Raw genomic sequence first — 22,947 nt, forward strand, 5'->3', positions numbered from 1 at the left:
TCTCTTAAATGTCATTCTGGCTCATGACAGGATTCGAAAAGTATAATAAACTAAATTAAAAGTGATAAAACACTAATAAATATATTTTACGCAGTTCCTTGTCAAAAGATTGAAACATTGGCAGTTACATACAGACAAAAATATTTTTAATCTCACATAAGAGCCCACCCAACGCTGTCTCGTGGCAATTTGTACATGTTTTACTAGATAGCTAATTCATATTAATTCGTACGACCACATTCATACATTTTTGTACGTTTTGCTTTTGCCATGTGACGACGAGGTTAGGGCTGGAACTTAGTTGTGTTTTTTTATTATAATTTTGATACGATTCACTTCATACGAATTTATACGAATAAGCCAACTCGTAAAATCCGTATAAATTCTTGTGAGACCAGGCTGGCCCACCAATGAAATAGATTTACTGTAAGCGGTCATTCTAATGCACATTCCTTCACCATTCTTTCTGCAGGATTAATGATTTGCATATGACGTAAAGACTGTGTATTCCTCCATAGATTAATATGTGTGCATCCTACAGTGTTAATAAGGAGGACTGAATGTCATTTACATAAATCATGGGTGGGAAAGAGGGGGTCTGAGGACTGTTGCTGTCTGCTTCTGATCTCTAAGATGGAAAGCATGGCCATTGTAAGAACAGGCTTGTGGGAAGGGGGCGCAGCCATGACAACCAACCACTGCTATCCGGCACTCACTAAATGAGAGCCAACCGAAGGCTGGAATATGTCTGGGATACTGCAACCCCCTCAGACAGAAACACACTGACAAATTGTTCGCAAAGTCAGCTCAGCAAGACAGTCAACAGCTGATAGTCCAAAAAGGCTAAAACACAAAACATTCTTTGTGGTGATAAAGAAGATGTATGCTAAAGCACCATTTAAATGATAACCTTCATACCAACACAATTTCATGGCAATACGTACATATTTTACAATGTGGCTAATTCGTATGAATTTGTATGTTGTATTGCGCTCTGCTTTGCCCCTGTGATGTTGGGGTTTCATTCATGCTTTTTCCTTAATTGTATTTTACGTATGAATGCATAATCACCACCAAATAAAATAGATACTTTTTTCTGTGAAGTTGTCCAAACTATATTAAATTTAACAATGAGGTTTCACCATTGTTTAAAAAAACACAACAACAAACAACAAACTGTAGGGCTGAAAATTACAGGTTAATAAATAAATGTCACATTATAAACAAAAGGTTTTCTATCCATAACTTAACACACTAAACATATATTTGTAAGCCATTTGTTCATTGATTTACTTAAAAAAGTATAAATATAGGGCTTTTAAAACACTGTTCAATCACAAGGTATCGTGATATAGTCACGTAAATTTTTGATTCTTTTTTCGTGATATTATCACGAATTTCCGCGTTTTTTCGTGATTGTATAACGAATTCCTGTTTTTGTGTGATTATCACGCATAGGTCACTCAACTGCTTTTTCCTATTTTCAAACCATTGTCACTTCAGTTTAGGGTTAGATTTGGAGCTTGCATTAGAATGTTACTTTATGTATTGGTTTATACAATTTTTTCTGATTTATTTTTTTTAAAGTCCCCTGGCGTTAGGGTTAGAGTCGGGTTTGTCATTTTCTGCAAATCTACCATATATTATATCTACTGAGTATAAGCCGCATCATTCAAAAATGCGTCATTAAGATGAAATAACATATATAAGTCACAGTAGACTATACGTCGCGTTTATTTAGAAAATTATTTCACAAAATCCAAGCCGAAGAACAGACATTTAATCTGGAAAGGCAAGTTACTCAACTATACAATATCAGACAGAACAGCAGGCTGAATAGGTGTCTGTACGGTAAAGTAATATTATCAGTTATTTTAACGATAAACCATAGCATACAGAACTTACCTGGAAGGTTGAATAGGCTAAATTAACCAAACAAGCCAACTTGCGTGAAGTTCGCATACTCGTCATTACATATTAAAGGTGGAAAAGAGGATGTTTGTTTAATACATTTTTGCAATATTACTTGAAACTGTCTTTACTAAATGATAAAAGACTATTTATTAGGTGCACTGAAAGTAATACATTTAATATATGTCATCTGTGCATAAGGTAGGGCCTTAAAAACATCAGCCATTCGTTGAAGTAATCATTGCATGAGCGATTGGCCCTCTGGCTTGTCAATCACTGCCATTACGTTCCTTGTGAGAGACGTCACGCTCCAGTAACTTTACACGAGTGACGCATGCGCATAACGCATGAACACCGTCTTTAGTTTCGGTTTGTTTTCATTGTCGCTCCTGCTTTCCTCCTCGAACTTGCACCACGGAAGAGAAGAAACCCAAAGGAGGACGTAAAAGAAAGACTTTTTATACTGCGGCTTATAGACCAATAAATACGGTAACCCTAAACCGAAGCAACAATGGTAATAAAATAGGACAAAACAGTTGAGTAACCAATACGTGATAATCACATGAAATCAGAAGTTCGTTATACGATCACGAAAAAACGCAGAAATTCGTCATAATATCACAAAAAAAGAATCAAAAATGTATGTGACTATATAACGAAATTTCGTGAGACTGGGCTGGTTCAATAGACCTACAGTACATATTTTTTTTGACCATGTTTTCACGAAACTACACTTCAAGTTCTGAAATTGCACATTATTATGCCTGAAATCTTGAGTGCTTGTATTTTCTGAACTACATCCTGGAAGACAGGAACAGCAGCGACAATCCACACGTGGAAGCATCACTTATTTGCTATCTCGAAATGACATGAACCGTACGTGCACTGCAGCAAAATGAAGGTATTTTGTGTGGTTTTGCCGGTAGCTCTTCACATACGCCTTGCACCAGTGCCTCTGCAGTAGCGGACACTCACTGGCCCTAAGGTAGAGTGTATATATAGCTTGATTATCTCCATGACCATGCTGGAAGTGCAAAGGAGGCCTGAAGCTCTAACACCACTCTGCATGAAGCCTACCCATACACACGGCCTAGTCCTGACCCACTGAGCCGGCTCCATTTCTGGCTGTGACAGCGCGCGTGATTCAGGTACTTCGTGGCTTCATTAAAGGGACTCCTATGGGACACCCTGACTTCATGAGAGAAGGGAAAGAGGGCTGAACAAGTGGAGAAGAGGGAATATGAGCAGATCTGAGAATAAGGAAGAAATAAGCAGGAACAATAAAACAGATAGCAGAGGCAACTGCGTGATCCTCATAAAGCAGGTATTGTTATTGTGGTCCGGAGTGGCCATCGCCCAAAAGACCACTTATTGCAGACATGCCAATCTGTCTCACCCTGTGATCTTCCTCTTTCTACTTTCAGCTGACTTTAGTGGCAAGGACACGACGTGTGATAGCTGAACCATCACAAAGAAAAGGGGATAGCAAAAACACAGGCAAGTACATTCGTTTTGATTGGAGGGGGTAAATTAAACTAGAGCGTCCTTTTTACGCTTTCCCATGGGGGTCCCGCTTTAGCATCGAGAACTCTCTCTCTCAAACCCAAACCCAGCCCCCTTCCCATCCATCCCTCCCCACCCCTCCCCCAAACTCCTCTTTCTCTGTGTGAGCCTCTCTCATGACATATGGGCTCTCCTCTGCAGCGGCAGCACTGGGAAGCAGCGTTTATTGTTCAGCATTTTCTCAGCACCCATGCCAACGCCGGCAGAATGAGCAGGAATACCCTCCGCTAACCAGTCAGAAGCGCCCCTCTCTTTTAACCACGGGGTACACCAGGATTTATTTTAAGAAAGGGTGCCAAGAGTTTAATTGCTGACAGACCATTCTATTCACAAACAGTGCAAGCCTTCTGTTAAACAACAAGCAATGCATTCAGTTTTGTTACAGTATATAATTACAATATTTAATGTAGCTCTATTAGACAGTATAAACATCGTTATGCAAACTATTCAAAAAAGTACACAGTGTAAAAAGGTCATAATATGTACCACTTAGGTACAAATATGTATGCATTTGGTTGGTAGTACCATTACTGTATGTACCTTTAAGGTACTAATATATACAACTCATTATGTGCAAAGATGGACTTTTCAGGTCTTATATTGGTCAACAGAAGAGAGAATGTTAAATTTAACATTTCATTGGGTCTTTATGTATCTATGTACAGTAAAACCATTTTGCATTTCAACTCTATATTCACCAAGGTTATGACTAAGCTAAGCACACGCCAACTTGCTGTTCCTAACATCATCATGCAGACAATACAACGGCTCAGGTCTTCATATGTCTTAAAACACAGCAAGTCAATATATATTTTAACAGTTGCAGTTCATGTGTTGCATAACAGCTGCAGGCACATTACTTGGATATTATGTCTGGCCAGAGACACTGACTCCTGTACTCTTTCAATGCCACACCAGAGGAAGCCAATGGCCACAGTACATAAAGCACTACAAAATTGCCACCAGATCAATTCTTTCATACTCACATGCAAAGCAATGAACCACTATTAACAATAAGTAAGCAATATATTCAGTTTTAAAATGGTTATGGGTAAAAAAAAAAGGTTTGGTCAATCCGTGTGTCTTCATTACTTTAAAAACGTGGATGATTATGATGAAGATAGACTTTCCCTCAGATAGGCTAACTTAAACGATTCACCTCCCATCATGATAATTTCATTATTGTTTCATAATAAAAGCTACACCGAGCAAAGGCACAACATGCGGTCTTCTTGCCAATATGCATCTCTCCATATGCCAGTTTTCATTGGGTGTAGTGCATTTGTTTCCTCAGGGACGAAAAGACATTGAAATCCTCAAAGCACTATCTGATGAGATGGGACACGTGTAAACAGGTCATTTATGTAAGAAATTATTTAAAAAAATAAAATGGCATGTACAAACTTCAGTACAATATTTCAGCACCACTGACTGCAGAGGGAGTCCGCTTATAAAACACATGGTACCCAATCGGATGCAGTAAAACTGTCCCATCATCATCATCATCACCACCACCATCTGAGCCACATGCACCCTGATGTCAAAGATTCAGACATTCAGCAATGGGACCCGTTGTCTGACAAATCGGGATTAACGGAATTAGTCCGAAGCAGAGCTGCAAAGCCAAACTGTCATTTGCTAAGACCAAGTTCCCTTTCTGGTAGCCTTCACAAATACAAATGTTTACATTATTATTTAATATTAAGATGGGAAAATGATCATAATGATTTCGATGTATGTTTCGAAAAGTAGGCTACGGCTCCCAATCTGCGAAATCACGCACAATCGTCCCACCTCTCCACACAATGACAATGTTCGCAAAAGCCAACACACACATTTAGTCATCATGCGAGTAAATTAAGCAGCGGTGATAGCACATGTCACCATCTCTGATTCCAAGCACACAAAAGGACAAACCTGTCTGTCCTTTGCCAAGCGTCTTCTCCAGTCGATACGGTCCCACGTAATTCGCATGCTGAGAGCTGTTGTCTTTTACCGACGATGACATTTTGCCTTATAGGGACGAAGTTGCGCTGCCGATAAATTGCTGCAGTTCGGCAATGAAGTCTGTGTTCAATACCGCAGTTATTTCCCCGCCCAGCTCGTGCTCCAGACGATGCCTCTCTCTCTCGCTTGAAGATCGGTGGGGCTGCTGCTCTCCTCCGCGTTTCCCTCTTTCTCTCTCTGCTGCCGAGCGAGCGCTCGCAAGATCTCACGGCACCGTCCGTGTGTGCGTGTGCACGTGCGTGATGCCTAGCCTGCGCCTGAGTGCGCGCGCATAGCACACAATTTCTCATAATAGGCTACGTTCTGAAGAGAGTGTTTTAATGTTGGGTTTGAAGAAATTGTGTCTTAACGTTTGATGACTGCAGCTGTGAACATTTATAATTTGTTTACACTTTCAATGCATTATCGTTCTGTAAATGCACGTTGTGCGAGCACTAAAATATTAGGCTAGAAATCACGTCTTTCTCAAATCGTGTAGTAGAAGATTTTATTCACACTTACAGGGCATTTAATATATACGTTTTTATTAGTAGGCCTATGTATGTTTCCTGGGATTCGAACCAGTGCTGTTGTGGTGCCTGGCAAAGTGGGTATACTCTTAATTTATGCCCCCATATAAGTGGGTATACCCTATGCCATCAAATAAAGAAGTGGGTATACTCCACTGATTTGAACCCATAACCTTTGCAATGCTATTGCACTTCCCTACCAACTAAGCTACAGGGCACCATTAATGCAAATAGTCATTTTGCAATAGGTGATTTTTAAATCCCATTATTACAAAACATACTAAAAATCTAATACTGTATTTTATAACAACCATAAGATACACTTTTTGTGGCACCTGGTGGTATCAACTTTTTGAGAATCTTATTGCAGCTTTGGCCATGTTTCAATATATTCCCAGGTAACTTACTTCAGAGCTTCTTGAACACTTTGAAGTCACTCTGAACATCTGGGCAGGTTGTATCATATCATCTCATCCTATCCACTCTCCCGTTCAGCATAGGTGAGACTAGGTCTGCATGCTGTGTAGACTAATGCCAGGTATATGAATATAAAAGGAGCTACGCAGGACTGTGGAATAATTTTAGGTATTTCAATACACGTCACATGAAGTTGACTTTATTATTGTTTTTAGTGATTACCCAGTTACTGCAATAAATCTCAGCAGCCAGACGCTCCTAGGAGTCGTTGCCAATATGAAAACACTCTGATATGATTAAACCAGAGGTCAAATGAAGTGTTGTGAGCATCTGTCTTTATTTTGTAAATCACAGAAGCTGGAGCTGTAGTGAAAGGCAGATGAGAATGACCTTTGAATATCTCTCTCACATACTGTATAAGCAGACAGTTACAACAATGACTGACAAGAGAGAGTGACGTGTTATTTGGTCTATGCAGACTGACCTCTAGAGCTTAACAACAGGGGTTTAGTCCCATTAATGAATTACATTTACGTCCCCCATTTAATTTAAGCCATTGTCTAAGCTGTTAAAGCCATAACATGACAGTAAAATCAATCAATGGTTTTGCATTCATCAGTGGGCCACACAATAGGAAACTGTTCATGGTTAAAATATTGCATAGGGAACTCCTGTTGACTCCATATGTTAATAGTGGTCCATAAATAATCAAAGCTTGCCGGAAGTTTGATTAGTTTGGTATACCTTTTCCAAAAGCAGTCAGAATAGGAAATACATATCTTTTATGTTTCCAACAACTGTTTCATGAGTTTGCATAATCAAATGAGTACTCCCCCTCCTTAACTGAGATAAATATACAAGCGAGGGGGTGGAGGAGGGATGCTGCAAAAGTCACATCAGGACAGAGGTGAGGGACGGCTTTATAGAGACCTCTTCGAGCTGATTGGTTGGATTACATGACCATGCTCCTCCCGAACTTTGTTCAATAAACTTCATTTAGTATTATGGATGAATATGAAATTTAGAGAATATAAATATCTCCATTATTTACACAACATTCTGTGTCAAATCTGATGCCTATAATTGACATCTAATGCTTTCCCGTTTCTTCCTAAAAGTAGTAAACATTTACCAACAAGCAAAACAATTTACAGTGAACAATTGATGTAGAAATCACCATTACTAGGATCCAGCTTTATGTTCACTTAAGTCCATTTAGTGATGCATGACTGCAGTCCTTTGCACTATTTCACTATTTTACCTTTGCACTTTTTCACATTAACACATTCAACCAAATGTGAGGAATGCTATGAAGGTTATTAGACCATTTTCTTATTTATATATTCAGTGTTTGCTAAAGCAGCCTTCGTATTTCCATGTAATCGGGTTCATTCTGCTCAGGTCAACATTGACAACTAATGATAAATTAGCCCTGTCTTCCAAAAAATAAACAAATTTATTTGAGAAAGCATGTGCATTATAGATGAATGGTAACTTGAATATAAAACAAAGAGATAGAGTGCATTCTATTCTTTATCTCTATCACTACATATTTAATTATTTTATTAATCTTCGCAATGGTAAGAATTGCAAAACCATGGGTGATGTTTAACTTTTAGCTCAGCTATGGAGCTTAAAGCAGGGGTGCATGATTTTTGAAAAATGCTTTGGAAAAGGGAGTGGGGCCGAGTACCAAAACACACTTGTAGCCAATCAAGGGGCATGTCTACTGTACTAACCGACGTCATTGTTTGGGTTGCGTATGTGTCTATCAAAAGAAGGTCCAGATTATATTGGGGTAGTGTTTGTTAAGGTGATTTCAAATGTCAACATTGGTTTTCAGAGATCGTGCACCCCGCCTTTAACATAAAAAACAGAGTTTAAGATGTTAGAATGTTATATAAATAGGAATATAGAAAATAAATGTATACAAACAACAAGATTTAACAACAGGAGTTCTGACCTGAAGCACAAAAAGCCAAAATGGTGACATTACAAAAATAAACAAACTTTCATTCACATACAAATCTTGTATATTGAATTATATTGCCTTACGGACGTCTCAACATTTATTTACCATATATCTAAAATGCACCTGGGTACTTAGGCTAATGATAAAACTTAGCAATGCAATGAACGTCACTGTATTTGATATTTACTAGGCTCTGTCACTATAGTTGCATATAAATATAATTGATTTCGGTTATCAGTTCATACTTACATTAATCTTGCAATTACTAGAAGCAGTATGAAAACGCTTCGAGATTCACACCAGTTCAATAAACACGGCTGTGACAGTGTGAACAAGCATACACAAGGCAAAGCCAGGCTGAGCTGTAAGTTACAGTGCATTGCTGTAATGCCCTCTGCAGGACGTCCTTTAAACTGGGTGCTCGAAACTGCAATCACAATTTTATTACTTTCCTCTTTTGTGCAAGGATTCTTGCTCATCTATCCGCACAATGACAAAAATATGCTGTTGCAAAAAACAACAACATTTGAAAGCATTTGTTTCCTACCTGTATGTATGCATTGTTGTTTATGCTAGAGGATATGACTCCTCTCCAGTGCTGACAAGGTGGTAAACACAAGATTTTGAAATGTATGTGCAGGTTTTATGTATTCATATTTTTTGTTTGTCACAACTATTTGAAAATCTCCAGGCAGTATCTTGCTAAACACACAAACACACACACTATGTTTCTCTATCAAACAAATCATCAGCATATCCTACAGAACGAGAATGAGTTTTGCATCTATGCACACACAAGGAATAGTTGTGGTTTCAGGAGCTTAGAGTACATATACATTAGCAAAAGAAATAAAAAAATTAAATGCATAGAATTAAAATAAGTAATATACATACATATGTTGTAAGTGGAATAGTTTAAAGAGATGTGTGTAGTATATAACAATCAGTGGTGTAGCAAGTGAGTCCTGGGCCCATATGCAAAAAAATTTACGGGCCCCCTTAAGCCAAAGCACCCCCCCAACCTTGCCCGTTGGCACTGTTAACTGTGGCGCGCATGTCTGTTAACAACATATACTTTTAATAAGGTAGTTAAATATTTTTACTTTACTTTTTGACTTTAAAGGGTAGATTTAAATAAAGAAAAACTAAATGTTTTGGGTAGTTTTTGACTCGTGACTAACTTCTCCGCCTTCTCTTTGAGGCCCCATTTTTATGTTTATATTTGTCCATCCTTAATGTTCATGTAGATAGCCGCTATAGTAACCTCTCACACTGTTTTCTCTTTTTTTTGGCGCGGCAATGCGTCATGTAAAAAAATGATGGCGTAGTAGTCTACGGCAGCCGCGGAGTGCAAAAAAAATTATAAACGCAAACAAGAAATGACGGAGAAATTAGACATTACGGAGAAATAAGAAATCACTACATACAAAAATATATTTATTGCTGCCACAAATAAAAATTTAATTGAAAAAAAAGTTAATTAAAAGCTGGGGGGCCCCCCTATTGGCCCGGGCCCATTTGCACGTGCATACCCTGCATGCCCAGACGCTACGCCACTGATAACAATAGTATGCAACTGTAAAATATTCAGTTTTTTATGATTATGCATGAATCCTAGTAAGTAAATCCCAAACCCTATAGGATATTGCACTATTGCACTTATATGATAACAGACCTAATTTCACATCATCTTAATAGTCATGATCTGGATTTTACCCGCTGACCTTTTCTACTGTAGCACTACTTAAGTTTTAAGGTGAAAATGCTGTACACTTGTGTTCATTTGAAGCTGCCATATACCTACAGGTATCAGATGGTTGCCAGGCAGCAACACATGAACATATGCAAAGACATTGCTCCAATTCAGAAACAGAGAACATGAGAGATGTTTTTCTCAACTCTTCATTAAGTTACCACTGCATAAAGTATGCCTTCAAGAAAATAAACATATAGGCTACTGCTCATCTTTAATTATAATTAGAAAGAGAGATGCTTCTGGGGTAAATAATTACTACATAAAGCACAAATTGTTAGCAATTAGAGGGAGACTCTGGTGCAAGCAGAGATAATTAAGTCTGCACTGCCTAAATAATTGCACAGTGGCTAACACAGAATGCTGCGTCGCTATTGTAGACCCTTCAGATCAATGCAATTACATTAGCCTAGGTTCCATAGTTGACCCTTAACTAAATGCAGAACAGAATTTCTCTAGGACTGTACAGCTCTCTTGTTACCTTTAACTATTTGCTGATCTAATGATGTTTTACTTTTGAAGGATACGTCTTTGTTCTTTTGGTTATAGTCTGTCATTTTAAATGCTAAAAATTAGGGCTGTCAAAAGATTAATCGTGATTAATCACATCTAAAATAAAAGTTTGTGTTTACATAACATATGTGTGTGTAGTGTGTATAATTAATATTTATATATAAAAACACACACAGTCATGTATATATTTAAGAAAAATTTGTTATATTTATATATAAAATATTTATATTTCTATATAATATAAATTATATAAATGTTTATACAGTATATAAATGCAAATATTTCTTAAATATACACATGAATGTGTGTGTATTTATATATACATAATAATTATACACATTACACACACATATGTTATGTAAACACAAACTTTTATTTTAGATGTGATTAATCACGATTAATCTTTTGACAGCCCTACTAAAAATATGTGACCTGTACATTTCTGGCTAAATCGTTTCATTTCAATAATTTTTTTACGTTAATGTTAAAGGTGACATAGAATGATTGAACGGGTGTTTATCCTTGTTCTGTGATGTGACATGTAGACAAAATATTTTTGTTTTGGTCTGTAATGCCTTAGAAGCTTCCTAAAAACCTCTCTCAGATAGCTCCATTAGGGTGGGGGATTTTAAACAAGTGGTTTTGCACCTATCTGGCTCCCCCTACTGGCTTAACTTGCAATCTCATTACTGATTGGCTGACTTTGCTGCCATTCAAAAATGTAGCCAATTATTTTAAAGTGGAGGGGCAGTTAGATGCCTGTGATGTCATACGCATCAGTTTTTCAGATTGGGCCGTTTTCTGGCTGACATTTCTAAAAGAGGAATTTCTATGAGACTGAGATGTTTAGCATGTCTAGCACTTTTTGTATGTTTGTGAATGCGGGTAGACTACCATTATTCAACAAAGACAAGGAACCTCTTCAACCCTGAGGACCCTGTCCCGGGTCCAGAATTTCGTATTTTGACTTAATATAAAATATTCTTTTAATCTTTGATGCTCCGTCATGGACCCCAGTAACACATATGAGATACTGTTTGAAAGCTTAGAGTCTCTACTTTCTGCAGATATGCATCACTTTGACATATCTTTTACTGTAAGAAAGTTATTTACACTTAATTTACACTATCACCCCCCCAATATTTTATTATATCATTTAATATTTACATATTTCATATTTTTCAAAAATGACAAACATGGGCAAGTCTTATATCAAATGAAAGCTCTCACTCTCAGGAATAAGGCTACAGCATTATTTTTGTTCTAATATCAGCACATATCCAACAATCGCTGAATGAATAATAAGGTAAAAAATGGTCTTTTGTAAACATATAGGAAACTTGAGTGTGGACTGCCTCAGATAGCACAGATAGCCACAAATGATACACCATCTTTTATCTTAGGTCCTACTCTAAACAATGAGTCCATTCACAGCATTTTCTTTGGTTGTTTGCATATATAATCCCTTGCTATTTATTATATGTGCAAAACAAAAAATTAATATTTATATGAAAAATGTATTTTCACACCCTTTAGTAAAATGAGAATAACTTTTGAATGCGACATGCTAAAGAGTTCATTCTTTTTTTGGGTGTTTACTGTCTGCTGCTGCTAACAACCAGAACTGTCTGCAGTCTGCTAGAGCACCCAGAACCAGAGTTATACAATATCAAAGACAGTGTTTACAACATAAAAAAGAAAATTTGGTGTTTCATCATATGAAAAACAACATAAATAACAATATTTGTCAAAAACAGCAGCTTTTTATGTAACTTCAAAGGGTTTTCTTTAAAATGATATAAAGAAATTGCATTTATTCCACTGTATGTGGTTATGGGGACACTTCAAATGTTCTTAGGCAGAAATTGTATACAAAAAGGGTATTATTCCTCCCTTCAGTTGGAGTAAAATAACTTTTGCAAAGATTATGATAGAGAAAAAATTCCTTTTTCCTCTGTAAGCTGACAATTGCTGGAATCAAACAAAACTGTCTGCAGGGACCTGAGATACCCAGGACCAGAGTTATATACTTTCAAATAAAAACTTTAGAAAAAAAGATCAAAAAGCGCCTATTTATTTTTGTGTTTATTAGAGGACTGATATCACCAGGGGCGAAAATCTCATCTAAATGTTGGGGGGGACAATAAACATAAAATTTTTCAAGAACAATTTTTGAAGGGGACACCAATAATACAGGCAAAATTGTACTTGCAAGGAAATGGGTACAGATAGAAAACGTTTCTCTCTCTCTATGAACAGACGCAAATTTAATTTTAATACATATGAATGCAGAGGTGAAAAGAGTAGGCTAATAAAATTTTCTACTTAAGTAATAGTAAAGTTACTTTAATAATATGCTACTTAAGTAAAAGTAAAGTTACTTTAATAATATTTTACTTAAGTAAAAGTAAAGTTACTGGTCTAAAAATCTACTCAAGTAAAAAGTCATTTTAATTTTAAGAGTTACTTTTTTACAGCGGGGAGAGGTTTCTAGTATAGTTCACAAAGGAAGGATATATACATCTCAAACTATGTTTTTAATTGTAAACATCTCTACAATTAAAGTGCAATAACAAATGTTAATAAAATAAAAAGCTTTTTTATAACTAAGAAACATTTATGGAATTATTTAATGATTTTTACAGGTGAGTTATGCACTTTTGAAGCAAAAATAATATGAGGTCAGCAGCTAAATACAATCATTATATGAAGGTTGTAATTGATGTATTGCTGGTAACATACATTGTTATTAAACTATATACATAAATGAGCATATAATGAGATGAGTGCCATGGCTATACACTATACATCCTTTACACGTTTATTAGCTCCCAGACCTGTGTACCTGATGTCTTTCAATCTATCTCTCTCGCGCGCTCGCTCTCTCTCTCTCTCTGCAATGTCTAATGATCTGCGCATTCTCGAGGACTTCTTAAGTTGTTTGACTTGACGCAAAGCTGCTAGACCTCGGAAGATAATGCGCATGTATTAAAAACGCATCGTGCAAATTAGCGGTTAAAACCCGGTCGGCAATTCACAAACTCCGTACTCAAGAGCACGAACCCTACCTGAATGAAACAATCGCTTTGCGTCAAAGGCCAGGGGTTTCTTTCATAAGAATTGAATTGAGGGTCTGCATTAGCCCGCGCCTGTCTCGTCCCTCTCCATGGTTCTTTTTGCGCGTTCCCCCGCCCATCAATCAATCATCCGACCGTGGCGCGTCTTTATCACCTTACTTTTTTATTTATTTTTACTCAGTAACGGATATGATTTAACCTGTAGCGAAGTAACCTACAATACTTTAAACATACTTAAGTAAAAGTAAAGTACAGATTTTAAAAACTACTCAAAGTAAAAGTACACAAAAAACTCAGTTACAGCCAGGTGAGTAAATGTAATTTGTTACTTTCAGCTCTGCCTCACCTCTGCATGAATGCATAAAAATGTTTTCTTGATCGTTTATCTGCTTCTGTTCTCAGAAAACAAAATATGTTCATGTTTAGATGTCAAAATAGTCCAGTTTTAAAACATATGAGGATAAACTGATAAGTGATGGGAAACGTTGTATAGCTGATTAACGCGTCGGCTCCGTACACTTCTCTACCACCGGAATGTGTGGTGGTGAGGTAAAAGGGGCGCGGGCAGTGGACCAAACCACTGTGAGGCAAGGGAGGGGGAATCAAAATGTTTAAAACGTTTTTTTGTTGTTGCTCCGTTTGCATTTGTATTGTTTCACTTCTTACACAACTATTTTAAGTATTATAAATCATTAAATTATTTTCAATACACATATTCTAATGATATTTTAGGGGGGACAACCCTCAGATAGGGGGGGTCCTGTCCCCCCCGACCCCCCCGGGATTTCCGCCCATGGATATCACATACAACCATGTTGAGCACTTTTAACAGTGTTTTATGTAATTTCAAAGGGTTACCTGTAAAATGATACCAAACTTTTGTATGTAAACCTCTGCATGTGGGTATGGGATGCTTTTGAAATTGGGTAGGCCAAATCCAGGCGAAAATCCCCAAAATAGCTTCAGGGTGTAAGAAGTTAAAATGGTTTTTCATTCTCTTTGGCAGTATTTGGCACGACCCCCACTCAGTCAGTATTGAAGATATCAAGGTTATATTTTCACAAAATGTTCTTTACATAGGATTATTTTATGTAGAAAACTGTAGGTTACACAGTGAGAAAACACACTTCTGCCATTATCTTTCACTCCACTGTCATCTCAACCACAAAACTCTGAGACCCTCTTTCTGCGAATAATGATTTGCTTTGTGTTCAAAGATACAGTACAGCGCAGATATGATGCCCTTTGGGGATCCACATTGCTAAAATCAGTCAAACCCTTGACTGAAAAACAGTGCCCTGGGTTTTGCCCAGAGAGTTTTCTTAAACAGAGGTCAACAGGCTGTCAGAAAGAAGAAACCCTACGTATAACATTTTCCTAAGATAGGCTTTCAGAAGACAGACCATCAATGTTTCAGATTTGCCTTGTCGCCGCAGGAAACAACCATCACTCCAGCTGAGAGCAACGGCGGTGACCTGACAGCCAATAAACACCTGCACCAGGCTCCTCCGTCTCACACACAGAGACCTGTAAAGATCAACTATGCCAAGGTGACACATTAAGCCCTATAAAGATATTTGTGGGGTCTGTGTGTTTTTATGAGGTTTGTGTTGAGTGTTTACAGGCCTGGTATGAGGTACTACATCAAATACATGCTTCAGTAAATCAAACATGACTTTTTACCACTCCTGAGATTAAAAAACAGTTGTAATCTGTCCAGTTCAAAAGAGGACATCAGAAGGTTATCAGATCAGTAGTGCACAGCAAGCGATTGAAAAAAAAAATATGATGAACAAAACCAATATATATTTTAAAAATGTACATTGATGTGTAAAGTAAAGGCAGACAAGGTTGGGTGTAAAGGCTGTTATGAGGTTACTCTAAAGGTGAATGATTGAGGTTAGCAACTATGACAGGCCCATTAGCTCTAACATCTCCACCTGCTGACACATCACTGCCTAGCAGCAATGAGTGAATTAGATTTAACATCACATCCAGCCTGTACACATCTCTTGTCCCCCCAACCCAAACTCAAATCAAGAATAGCACAGGTTCCAGTGGTGGTGGACTGTTTCTTTCTCCCATGTGCAATAAAAGCTGATTACAGTTGAAACAGTTGGCCGGTCCTACCCTCCTTCACAGCTGCTGGATTAGAGGCTGAAGCCCATCATCTGTGAAATGAAATTTCAGATGGTCGAACAGGGACGGTCTGAACTGAAGACTGTGAGTCTTAGAAGAAGGGGGAGCACAAGACAAAATATGGAAGATCATCACAGGTAAAAGGTTCAGATAAGGTATAAGATTGAAAGACCTTAAAACCTCAAGGTCCTAGTACTTAAATTGGAGATTCCAATATTTTCCCCCAAAATAAAAATTCTGGTATGTTTTATATATTTTGTTATAACCTTTCTCTCTTTTGTGGAACACAAACTAAGAGCTCCTGTGAAATGTTACTTTTAATAAAAAAATATATATATATGCACATACTGCAAAGCTCAACAATATCTTTTTTAATTTAGTAATGCTTTAAGAAGCTACGTAAAATATTATAAAACATAAAGGGATGGTTTCGCGGACAGGGATTAGCTTGCTTATATGCCTTACTAAAAACATTACTGCATGCATTTTGAGGCAAAACAAAGGGCACTGATGTATTTTGAGATGTCAGTGCAAGTTGTTTTCAGTTTGGACAGCTCTTATATTTATTTTAGTCTAGGACTAGTCTAATTCCTGTCCGGGAAACCCCAAAGTGTGTTTCCGCGAAAACAAAATATTTTCAATTTACATCCATCATCCTTTTCAAAGATTTACCTTTTAATGCATTGTGTTCCCTTCTTGAGCTTAAGTGAATACTTGTATCGTTTATTGTGGTTGTGTATGAGTCTATTTATTGTCATCATTATGACAAAACGACTCTAAACATCATACAGCCAATGTTGGAAAGAGGGTCAAAAGATGCTGGAAAAGCACCGAATGTGCATCATGCAGCCAATGTTGGAAAAGTGGTCAATAGATGCTGGAAAAGCACAGAATGTGTAAGACCTGAAGGCCTTTTTTCTGAAAACCAGTGGGCAGTTAAATGGCTCAAACAAGAGACTCAGTCGTTGATCAACCAGGTAATATCATACAGTATTAGGAATCAAGGGTAAACTTTTGTTAATTTATAAATGTAGTTATAATTCTGGGTTGTGACTTATATGTAAGCATCTGTTATGTGAAAGAGCTGCATGACAGTACAACATACGAAAAAAGTGTTTATTTTTGCTAAATACTAACATTTTGCAGATTTTGCAACTGTAAAACTGTAAAAGTATGGTTCGACTTAAAGTAAGTTACCAGGTTGCCATAAAACTTTGAGTTAATTCAACTTATTTTTGACCCAACAATTTTAACACCACTTATTGAGTCACCTAATATTTTTAAGTTAGGTGAACTCAAAACTTTAAAGCAACAAGCAACTTGCCTTTCTATGTTGAACCAACAAATCTTTTTTATAGCATAAATGTAAGAACCCAAATGTAAAAGTCAAAGAGAATTAAGACAAGCGGCAGATGGACGAAACATTTTTTTTAAAACATTGGATTTTTGACAGATCTTGTATGTGAACAAACAACTATGATGAATTAAAAGAGCTTGAAAATACACTTACAAAAAATTCAGATTTTACATTAAGGAACATTATATAAGACATAAAACTACCAATGTAGGCTAATGTATTAATTTAGATATAAAAAAGGAGTCTCAAGTTATTTTAATTGTTTATTTTGGATAGGATAAATAACCTCATACCTTCGAGACAAACTGAACAATACTTTGATTACAACATTGTTTCCCCTTGATCATAAGTAAACACTTCATTATCGATAAGAATAGTTACATTTAAAACCAGTATAGCTACAATACTCGATCTTTGTAAATAAAGGCAGTAAAAAGTTATCTTCAAATTGGTGGTTTAATACATTCATCAAAAAGATATTTAATAGTTAAATCAAGAGATATCTGCATATTCTGTGCATTGTACTTAACTCCATAATTATTTGTTTAATGGTCCTCTGCACCAATACATTAACTGACTAAATAACATAACTGTAAATAATGAAAAGTTATGCATGACAAAGCATTTTAAAATCACAAGTTGGTCTATAAAAGTGTTCAAGTTATAGTGTGGAGAAGCATAATAGGCCAAAAAAAACAACAATATTTTGTATACTACTACATTATGATAGGTTACAGAAGACTGATTTATTAAAATATCTCAAAAAGTGCTGATTGTAAGAGATTTATTACAGGTCGTTAAATATTTTATTCAAATGCAATATAAAAACAAGACATTCAGGTTGAGCATATTAAATGCAATTCCCAAGCTACTCTCCTTTTACCCTACAGTATATCCAAAAAGACACTAAGATATATGAGGCACAAGTTACAAAAAGTGCAACGATTGCTGTTTTTATAAGGCCCCTTAGCTGAACCCCTTAGCTAAGCATATATGTAACTGTTTGATTTCCGTCCTTCATTTCCCCCTCTATGAAGGGAAATTCATAAAGGTCACTTCATTTTATATTTATATACTTATTTCTAAGCATAAAAATATTCAGTACACTGGTTGTAAGTTATACTTAATGTAAACGTTTCATTGAGATTATAGGTTTTGGTCCTGGTACGGTTAAGAGTTATATATGAACCCCATGGTTAAAGTTGCAATTTAAATAGATAAGCCCAAGGCCTGTAGTACAAATCAAATGTCGAATGCCGGTCAGTACAGGTCACTAAGACCTGCTATTTTCCGGGCCTTCTGCATTAAGGCTCGTAACTGGAACTGTTTCCTGGAGAGAAGCCTCACGTGCTGCAAACAACCACACACACATGCACATAAAGTATTTTTACTATTCATATTCCATCTTGTGTTTTACAGTTTGGACAAGTTGGGACTGAAAAATGAATCAGAGGAGGGCTGAGGACTTACCTTAAGAAAGACGTCCAAGTCAATGACATCTCTGTGTAATGCTTCTCCCAGATAGAAGATAGTGTCTTCTATTGCATTTTCCTCAGCATAAAGACTCAGAATCTGCTTATAAAGAGGAGCAGTGGGTGAAATCACATCATCAATGTCACTGTCCTCCGACTGGTTCTCCATTTTTTCAAGAGCTGCAGTCAGTTCCTCATCTTTATGCTTAAGGAGCTCAATGTTCTTGTCCACATTAGTCTGCAAAATGGAGAAAAAAATATTTGCTTTACGTTTAAGGCAGATTCATATCAACGATAATGTATTTGAAGCATAAAAAAATAAAGTAAATATCACACAGAAAATGTTAAACTTGTAACATGTATGCTGAGAATGTGAAATTCGGCCAATAATTAAATGTAAATTGTATGTAATATATATATTATATGTACACTACCAGTCAAAACTTTTTAAACACTTAAAAATAATTTAATCTGAAGGTGTATTGTTAAATGCTTGAAATTACTTTTGTAGACAAAATATACCTGTGCCAAACAAATTAATTTCTGTTATTAGAAAATTTAAAAAAAATTAATAGTATTTTTGAAATAGATGACTTAATATTGAAGGAAAAGCAGTCAGTAAGAGCCCAGATTAAATGTGAACAACTTCCTTCAAATTCATGGTGAAACTTAAAATTACACGAGGAGTGTTTCACATTTTCTAGGCAAAGGGTGATTAAATATAACAGTTTTGATTTATTTTGGATGCTATTATTAAACTTAGTCACCAACAATTGCCACAGACAGTTAAATTTTGTGTTATGCTATAGTTTGAATGAGTTTATTATTTTTCTGTAATGTGGAAAAATATATAAATAAAGAACGAGTGAGTGTTTCAAAATGGAAATGTATGTTAACTTGTTTGTGCAAATGATGTCTTTCTTTCTTTAAATCGTAAAAGAAACTTTTTTACATCTGGTTTTACGCAAACAAGTGGAATCTGCAAGTTCAAGTGCAAGTTAATATTAACGGGATATAACAAAATTGTTAACTTGGTATTATACATTTGCAATAGGGAAATCTTATTGTCAGCTGTGGCAGACAAGATAACAATATTTTACTGTAAATTTAAAAAACTATTAGTGTCAATTAAATGTTTACTCTTGTACCATTTCAAGGTCTAGGTTGTTCACCATGTCCTCCAGCTTTTGATGTCCCTTCTTTAGGTCCTCTTCTGTTCTTTTCAAAGCGTCAAGCTCCGCCTGAGCTCGATCCATTTCTTCCTTCATCCTCCTGCGCAGCTTATCAGTGACTGCGGAGACTAAGGACGCACGGATTGTATCTTCTCCAATGGTAGCATCACGAGCGGGACCTGAAACACAGGGATGAAAGCAAGTCACTTGCAAAGTAAAACTGCTTCCTGACGGTTTACATTTTTGTAATTATTTTATGTAACAAGATGAAAAATATGCCTGTGGCTTGCTTACCAACTGTAGTGACAGCAGGCACTGGAGTATAAGAAGAAATGACTGCTGTAGTCGGATAACCAGAGCCTGCTGGAGAATAAGGGTAGCCTTGAAATCCTCTGGCAGAGAGAGGGAAATACACAGTAATGGTTATTGCAAAATTTATAAAATTAAATAAAATACACTAAACCGGTTATTGGTAGCCGAGTGGTAAGACTGGTAGCCAGATTTATATAAAGACTTTCTTAAACCAAAATTTTACTGTATCAGAAATCTTTCCCAGAATAGATTAGCATGCTTATAATGAGGCAGGAATCAGCTGGGACTAAAAGATTCACTATATATGATAAAAACTAGGTCATGATACCATCATACTGTAATTTTTTGCTACGTGTGTAGTTATTAAAAACGATGATACTTTGATCTTTTGCTCTATTTTTTCCTTTGCATTAGACTTGAAAAAATGTAACCCTGCCTAAAGGGTCATAATCTAATTTTGAGATACCGAGTATCAAAGTTTAATTTCAATCATTGGTTAAATTTTCATTTCAATATTTGACATGAGCTTACTCAATACTAAAACTATCACGGTTATATTTTCACAAAATGGATGATTTTATGTAGAAAACAGTAAATAACAAAAAATAGACTTTAGCTGGGTTTTCACAGGCAGGGTCAGAAATATTATAGAGTAAGTGACACTTGTAAGTACTTACCCTGCATTGGTAGGGTGACTTTGACTAAATTGTAAGCCTGAGGTGTTTGGCATATAAGAAGCTGAAAAAAACATTGTATTATATAATTCTTGTTGATTTTGAGTCTCAAATGTTGTTTAAAACTTCTGCATTTCTATTTTACACTCACTGTTTGGTGGGCCTGCAGCTGGGAATGGGTAAGGTGACTGAGTAGCCGGCCGTGAGAATACTGGTGGTTCCTCTCCAAAGACCACAATCATCACCTGGATCAACCCAAGCAAATCTGACTGGGGCTAAAGAAGGGGAAGAAAAGTTTAAAAGACACACATGCATTTTAATGCAGTGTGCTTTACAAATAGTCATGGAAGGTTTCAGGCCATTTGCTGAATGGGAGTGCACCAGTAAACATAAAAGATACTCACAGCTTTCCATTCATGCAGGTATGGGAGGTAAATCTTTCCATTAGCATCAACGTGTTTCCCTGTTCTTATCATCATGGCGCTTGTGGGTTTGACAAAACAGATTGGAGGGTTGTAGGGATAGGTGTCAAGAAGCCACAGGCATATGGGTATGTTATACACATTTCCTACAGTAAACATAGAATAAAATGTATTATTCATAATAAAATACAGTAATTTTGTGTTATGGACCTCAGCATGAGCTTCTTCACAGTGTCATCTGTCATTTCAAACTCGTGTGCACTTAAGCTCAAAGAGATTTGATTGGCTGTTAATGGCTTATTGTTCATCAGTTGGAAAAGAAATTAACAGAAAGTGATCCCAATTATATCGTTCATTGTATCTTTATTGTTATTCTTGTGGTGTAAACTCAGCTATTTTCTTTAATATAAAACGATTTTTAAAACTATATAGTTATTGTTATAATGCGAACGGCCCTTAGCAGTGTTGACATATGCAACAGAACTGGCAGTCATACACAGAGAAACTCTGTGGCAAACAGTTATGCAAGATAATAAACACTTTTCTGAAAGCATTGATCTCTATACCTCGGAAGTTTACTGGCACTGTTCCTGTAAGACACAAGAGCTCTTTGTTGGATCCATCATTGAACACTGCAATAAAGAAAGCAAAATTAGTAATAATGATCACTAACAAAATACAAAATACTTGACATTTCCAAAGCTTCTAAGATCACACAGGTGAACTTAGTTTGAAACCCAGAAAGTTTACAAGTATTGAACAGCATTATGTACTGTAAACTTTACTGCCTTGAAAGTTGTAACGTTATCTTTCAAATAATCGCACCTGATTTGATATCGTATAAGTTAAAGCAAAGTGATGACAATAATAACGCAAGTGTCACAATATTTTTGAGGAATTATAACTCTTACCGTAGTTGTCCATCATAGGTTTAAGATCTTTATATTGAGACGTCGCGTTTGTTATGTCGCGTACGGTCATATCCCTGTATTTATACATCTATACATGAAGAAAACCTCGATTACCAACACAGTCATTGTACAAACTCGGGTTTTTAGAAGATTCAAGTGTTCAACAAACCTTTGACAGCAGTTTCCGTAGAGATATTTCATTCGTAGCCGCCATGTTTGAAAACAATTATTAACCAATTAAGTAAGGAACACACGACTTACTTTCTTTCAGTTTTAGTTTACAAATGTTTTTTCAGTGTAAATCATCGCTCGCTAGAAAACAACAATCACAGCTAGAAAGCTTTAGGTAATTTCCGGGTCTTGTGACCGATGACGTTTAGTCAGACAGCTCTGCGCAGAAGAATCAGCGAATGACGTTTGCTGCAAGTTAGACAACACAGACAAGGATGTTATGGCTAAGTTTCCGTATCTTAGATTTTTCGACAGAAATAAGGTCTCAGTGCCACAAACGGAGCTCTGATTTGATATGAACTCAAACATTTCGCAAAAATTCTACCGAAATCCGGTTTATTTTACCTGTGGATTCTAGATACATTTTACAGCTTCATTCCTGTATTTGTACAGTTTTTATATCTTTTAAGCAATTTTATGTAAAACATCTGAGACACACTTTCATTTACTTTTATATCCGAAACATAATCTGAATGAAATTCAATTCCGTGAACTATGAAAGACCAACATATGAACATCAAATTGGCTTGTTTTC

The 22,947-nt window shown here is 36.4% G+C and overlaps 2 protein-coding genes across 9 annotated transcripts in view; both read right to left on the reverse strand.

Annotated features, from left to right (window-relative positions):
* The window catches only part of brsk2b (BR serine/threonine kinase 2b), a 138,538-nt gene extending 132,821 nt beyond the window's left edge, over positions 1-5,717 (reverse strand). For all 8 annotated transcript variants that reach the window (XM_065289225.2, XM_065289220.1, XM_065289224.2 and 5 more), the window contains exon 1: positions 5,392-5,717. In XM_065289225.2, the coding sequence (XP_065145297.1) occupies positions 5,392-5,482 (91 nt within the window). In that variant the 5' untranslated portion in view covers positions 5,483-5,717. The remainder of the gene's footprint in view (positions 1-5,391) is intronic.
* Positions 5,718-17,468: 11,751 nt separating this feature from the next.
* Positions 17,469-22,552, reverse strand: tsg101b (tumor susceptibility 101b). The gene is made up of 10 exons (XM_065289216.2): positions 22,351-22,552; positions 22,182-22,269; positions 21,837-21,902; positions 21,253-21,416; positions 21,000-21,123; positions 20,852-20,912; positions 20,157-20,254; positions 19,839-20,041; positions 18,689-18,928; positions 17,469-18,568 (listed from the first exon to the last, which is right to left on the reverse strand). Exons 1-10 carry the CDS (start codon positions 22,393-22,395, stop codon positions 18,479-18,481), a joined length of 1,179 nt encoding a protein of 392 aa, XP_065145288.1. The 5' UTR covers positions 22,396-22,552; the 3' UTR covers positions 17,469-18,478.
* Between the last annotated feature and the right edge of the window lie 395 nt (positions 22,553-22,947).

Source organism: Paramisgurnus dabryanus, chromosome 2, assembly GCF_030506205.2.
Source record: "Paramisgurnus dabryanus chromosome 2, PD_genome_1.1, whole genome shotgun sequence".
Taxonomy (NCBI): Eukaryota; Metazoa; Chordata; class Actinopteri; order Cypriniformes; family Cobitidae; genus Paramisgurnus; species Paramisgurnus dabryanus.

What these genes read in the sequence shown, in the direction of transcription:
- tsg101b (XM_065289216.2), bottom strand. Translation starts at nt 22,395, where the DNA reads ATGGCGGCTACGAATGAAATATCTCTACGGAAACTGCTGTCAAAG. An exon ending in AGCTGCAGGCCCACCAAACA is followed by an intron (nt 20,913 to 20,999) that starts GTGAGTGTAAAA and finishes TGTTTTTTTCAG; the next exon opens with CTTCTTATATGCCAAACACC. An exon ending in AGTCACCCTACCAATGCAGG is followed by an intron (nt 20,255 to 20,851) that starts GTAAGTACTTAC and finishes TCTCTCTGCCAG; the next exon opens with AGGATTTCAAGGCTACCCTT.